The 5091-nt window shown below is 38.0% G+C and overlaps 1 protein-coding gene across 1 annotated transcript; it reads right to left on the reverse strand.

Annotated features, from left to right (window-relative positions):
- Positions 1 to 402: 402 nt before the first annotated feature.
- Positions 403 to 4647, reverse strand: lactb2 (lactamase, beta 2). Its single transcript, XM_028021793.1, has 7 exons — positions 4426 to 4647; positions 3504 to 3664; positions 3255 to 3375; positions 2950 to 3128; positions 2096 to 2244; positions 1409 to 1496; positions 403 to 1311 (listed from the first exon to the last, which is right to left on the reverse strand). The coding sequence occupies exons 1-7, from the start codon at positions 4545 to 4547 to the stop codon at positions 1268 to 1270; spliced, it is 864 nt and encodes a 287-aa protein (XP_027877594.1). The 5' UTR covers positions 4548 to 4647; the 3' UTR covers positions 403 to 1267.
- Positions 4648 to 5091: the final 444 nt, after the last annotated feature.

Here is a 5091-nt window from a genome sequence, read left to right on the forward strand (position 1 = left end):
TAATCTTCAATTAGCTTTCAGGGAACCTCCCAATACATTCCCTGAAAGTTGGACTGTGAAAGTTGGAACCAAGAGTCAGGGAACCGTTAAATTCTGCAATCTGGTATCCAAATGCAGCACATCAAGACCTGTGTGTTCTTCATGTATCTGTCATTAAAGTCTTTCATAATGACATTTGCTAACTTCAAGTAAAATCACCAGTCAAATACTAAAAAGGTTTGTGTTCAAAACAGCAGCACTGACACAAAGAAAGTCCCCATGTAGTCAGACTGCATCATCACCATCAGTCAATATAGAAACAGATGAGATCTGCAAAGTTCAAGAGGTCAACCCAACAGAACCAATGAAGGAACTCTAAATAGTGGTTCTTCATAATGATTTAGTCGGAATCGTGTTCAGCTGTTCAAATTCCAAATGTCATATTTTATTAGAATTAAATTAGTTAAACATTAGTTTAACAATGAAAAATAGATTAACTCACATACAACATGCATCAAAGACAGACAATAAGTCTCAATGTGAATCTTATTTATTTACAACCTCATCAAGAAAAATAGAACCTTTTTACTCTACTTTATATTACTGGATTCTTATTTTATTTTTTCTTAAATAACAACTGACAGATCAGGTTATTAAACAGATGCTGCCACCTAGTGATAACCTGGATACGAGTTCACCTTTTTTTATACAGACGTCACATTATGGTCCAGAACGAGTGTTAAAGGGACGAAATCTACCAAGTTAAGGAGAGAAATTGGTAATGTAAAAAATAATAACCACGGTTGTAAAAAAAAAAAAAAAAGAAAGTCCATTTGTATGACGCATTAGCTAAAGTGATCTGATAAGCAGTTAAGAGTAAGACAAATTTTCAGTTGGGCAGGAAAAGTCTGTAGAAAATATGTATGATAAGAACAATTTTTAAGAAGCTTGGAAAATTCAAGCAGACAGGAGCTCACTCTGTAGGAGATATCTCACTCTGTAGGAGATATCCAAGTCAAGGTTGTAAATGACCTTTGGATTAATTTTAAATCTGTGATGCAAGCAACAGCTCAGTCCATAAAAGACGTTTACCCCTTTAAAAACATGTAAAGCAACATGTTTAAAAAAAACATGCAATATTTTCCATTCACAGGCTTTCAATTACACCCATCACTTCGTAATGTGATCACTTGGTTTCAAAAAGGATTCCCAGACGTCGTCTGGATGGATTTTCATCACTCAGGTTGCACGTTGGGTTTACATGATTTCATCTACGTTTGGCTGGATATCATAGATTACTTCTCCACTTGCTGCTCGTAGAAGAGTGATGCACTGGGGGGGACATGTGTTTGATTTAGACCAGAATGAGAACTGAAATGGTTTATGGATTGTTGCATTAACTATTGCAGCAGAGAACGTGATAAAGTACCTAAAGTGATCTTGCCTTCCTTCTCCAGTTTCTTGAGGTGATGAACCAGGTTGACATTAGCTGCTTGGTGCAGGTTTTCAGGGGTGTCCTGGAGAAAAACAGGCACAAAGGTTAAATGTAATGTTTCTTTGAACACAATGCAGAGTAGGGAATGAAATTGGGACGGCCATAAAGGTTTGGCCATTCATGTTCAGATAACCTTCACCAACAAGACAGACAAATTCATCAGAAAATATTTCCAACTTTGTAAAATACAGACAGTGTGAAAGTTAAAAGGAGGACAGTTAGTACTTTTAATAAATAATGCACAATAACTTGAAAGCCTTTGCTGAATTGAGTCTGAAAGTCTGTTTATCAAAATAAATAAAACATACATGGTAGGTATAACACTATGATACCTGTAATGTGTTGAAATACTCAGGGAGGAGAAGGTAATTTTCATTTTAAAGTTTGTAATAAAAACAATTGGATCACTTACACTTTTTGTTTTTAAATATTTCTGTACCACCTCTGGTTCTGCAAAACCGTGAGTTTTTTTAATAGACAAATCTAACGTAGAAAAGCAGACTGTGTGTGTTTATTTATGGTTAGCATGCTCCATAATAACAAGTTTAGCACCACTCACACCTGTGTGCTTTCAAGAGCTTAAAATAAAAAGCTTCAAAGAGACCAAGCATTCTTCCTGACCTTATAGACGATTTTTACAAGCTCCATTGAAGAAAAAGGCTTTCCTGCTCCATCCTGAACAGCTTCCAGGATCTGTTGTTCTCTTTGGTCTCGGTGGGTGATGTAGTGTTTGATCTTGGCGCCAGCATCCTGAACCACAGGTCCGTGTCCTGCACAGGAACACGAGGAAAACTGTGCTATCTACACTGTCACCACCCAGCGGTGTAGTGAAAAACCTGGCTTTTTTTGGCTCTCAGCAGTTTAGTATAGACACATTGCCTGTTATTGTTTACATATGGAGGTTTCAGGCATGCACACAGAGCTGGAGGGCAAAAAGACAATTTCTTTTACTTGCCATCTACAGCTGCACAGCCAAGGTCGAACAATTTCATTAACTAAATGAAACCTGGAAATATAGGTATTATTAATGCAGTGCGCAAAAAAAAAATTAAAATCTGAAAAGTTGTTGAAGAACAACTCAAAACCACTCATTCTTTTTTCCTTGCTTTCTGCATCAGCTATGCTACACACAGACCCCAAAACTGACCTACTTCTCTCTTCCTTGCTATTTTTTTGATTAAAACTGCTTCCTGATCTCGCTATCTATTTGTTGGAGTATTGACAATTAGTAGAAAAGCACTGCGTCCCTTTTTTTCTTTTACATAGCATGCATACATTTAAGATTTAACACGTTGTGTGAACAACTTAACAGCTAAAACCAACGCTTGTCATCGTCGGTGAGCAGCTTTTTGCCCCGCAGCAGGGAGATGGGGGGCGGGCTCAAGCATCTGCGACATCACATTGCAACGTGTCCAAAGAATAACTTTCTGGGGTAATATGTATAAGCATGTTGCCAAAGCTAATTTTCTACACACCGGGGTAAATGAGGTCAGCCTGTGTGTCCAGCAGGATCTTCAGAGACTTCATGTAGTCGTATAGATCTTCGAACACGGCCGTGCCCTCGCCCAGGATGCAGTCTCCGGAGAAGATAGCCCGCTCCTCCTCCAGCACCAGGGCCATGTGGTCATCAGTGTGGCCTGGGGTGAAAAGCACTCTGAAATGTGGAAATTTGGCTCAGATATAACTAACCTCCCATTCAAACATGTTTCACCTTTAGAAGTTGTAACTTATTTTTTAGTTTACTCAATATGCTAATTCCCAGTGAAAGATGTGAACTGACTTGAGAGTGGCTCCTTCAGTCTGGATAACATCTCCGTCTTTTAGGTAAGAATACGTCTTGCTTCCAGCCATTTCTGTGACCCGGGTGGCGTGTGGGAGTTTGCTGACCCTGACGTCAGATCCTGCAGGATAGAAAAACTGTTTTCATTCATTTCATCCCCTTCAGTAAGCAATCATGCAGGAACACACAATGATTAAAAACGGAATCAAACAGCCCGGCCCTGTTTGAACCCACAGAAACAAACCAAACCGGTTATATCTCTGCAGATGTCTTCCACTCCGCCGGTGTGGTCGTGATGCCAGTGAGTGACGATGATCTCCTGGATGCTGGTGCTGAACTGTCCCAAAGCATTTTTCAGGTTGCTGATGTATTCAGGAATAGCAGGTTCTCCAGTGTCTATAAGCACACGTCTGAAACCAAAGTTAGAAAGAAATTCAATGTTTTTTTGTTTGGTTGAAGTTCAAGGAGCTTAAGTTCAGCAAATAACTGTTAGTGAATAGTGACATACTGAAATGTTACAGGCCATCTCAAGGTATTACATAAAAAAACAATTAATGCAAAATTATCTGCAAGGATTGCTTAGAATTTAGCTCCATTCATCTTCCCATCATTTCTGACCAGCTTGCCCACACCATGATGCAGCCGCTGCTGTTCCACTGTGGGGATGCTGGTTAACCATGATGGTTCGTTTTCTATTAGACAGCATTTTGAATGTAGGCAAACAGTTTTCTTTGTATCACTGCTCCATGAAGGTCAGATTTGTGGAGTGCATGATTAGTACTTGTCCTATTTTCCTACCTGATCCTCCAGAGTTAGCATGGACCACTTGGCTGCTTTTATTAATAACTATTTCCCCAGAATACGACTTCTGCAGGAATTTGAATGCCCTGGATTTGATTTAGGGGTATCATAAGGGGATAAAAGCTGACGCAATCAACAGAGACTGACAGTTCATGGTGCAATCGTTCTCATACTAATTAAACACATTTTCTGTATTTTTGAGCAAGTATTGCTGAAATTCAGGATTTTTTTCCGCTGAATTTGGTTAACAAGAGTTGAAAGTAGCATAAAATACGACCAGTCACTGTTCCTCTGACTTCATAACGGTTATTTCTGAATAAAACAACGACAAAAGCCCAAAAACATGAATTAACGTGTCGACAGCAGTCACCTTTGCCCGGTACCGACCAGGTAGGTGTTGGTTCCCTGCAGTGTCATCGGGCCCGGGTTGCAGCCTAGAACCCGAACCACTCTAGCAGACAGCTGCTCTATCCGAGGAATAATGGCGCTCATCGCTACGGCGCTTTCTCTACAGCAAAAAACAAAATTAAAGAGGTGAAAGTTCAAAATAGAAACCTTAAAGCGTCGCTAAACAGGAAACGCACGTGTTTACTTCCGGTGGATGTGCCCACTTCAAAATAAAAGGTTTGGTTTGAATATATTTTTTAAACAATGAATTTTTTAAACAATGAAAAATAAACATTGCTAAATTAATACATTATTATTTACAATTACATTTGATTTTTTTTTTTTTAAAAAAAAAGAAAAGTATATGCTCTAAAATAAAAAAATATATAAGTGAAAATGGAAATTTAAAGTTAGCAAGTTAAGCTTGCTAACTTTTTAGATTGCTGATGTTGCTAACAATTAAAGCTTTAGTTTTAATTGTATTTTTAAAGCATTCAAATTAGTCAATCAGTTTTTTAAAATATTTAAAACAAAAATAAAAATGTAAAAAATGTAATGTTTCCAATATTATCTATTTTGCATTGACAATTATTATCTATTTTAATTTGAAACCTTTACAGAAAACCAGCAACAGGTTTTAGAACTTAGA

Source organism: Xiphophorus couchianus, chromosome 6 (assembly GCF_001444195.1).
Source record: "Xiphophorus couchianus chromosome 6, X_couchianus-1.0, whole genome shotgun sequence".
Classification (NCBI taxonomy): Eukaryota; Metazoa; Chordata; class Actinopteri; order Cyprinodontiformes; family Poeciliidae; genus Xiphophorus; species Xiphophorus couchianus.

Excerpts from the sequence above, each read along its gene's own strand:
- lactb2 (XM_028021793.1), bottom strand. The coding sequence starts at position 4,547 with ATGAGCGCCATTATTCCTCGGATAGAGCAGCTGTCTGCTAGAGTGGTT. Across the intron at positions 2,245-2,949 it reads GGCTGACCTCATTTACCCCG|GACACGGACCTGTGGTTCAG; the intron begins GTGTGTAGAAAA and ends GTTCCTGTGCAG. Across the intron at positions 1,312-1,408 it reads GGAAGGCAAGATCACTTTAG|TGCATCACTCTTCTACGAGC; the intron begins GTACTTTATCAC and ends TGTCCCCCCCAG.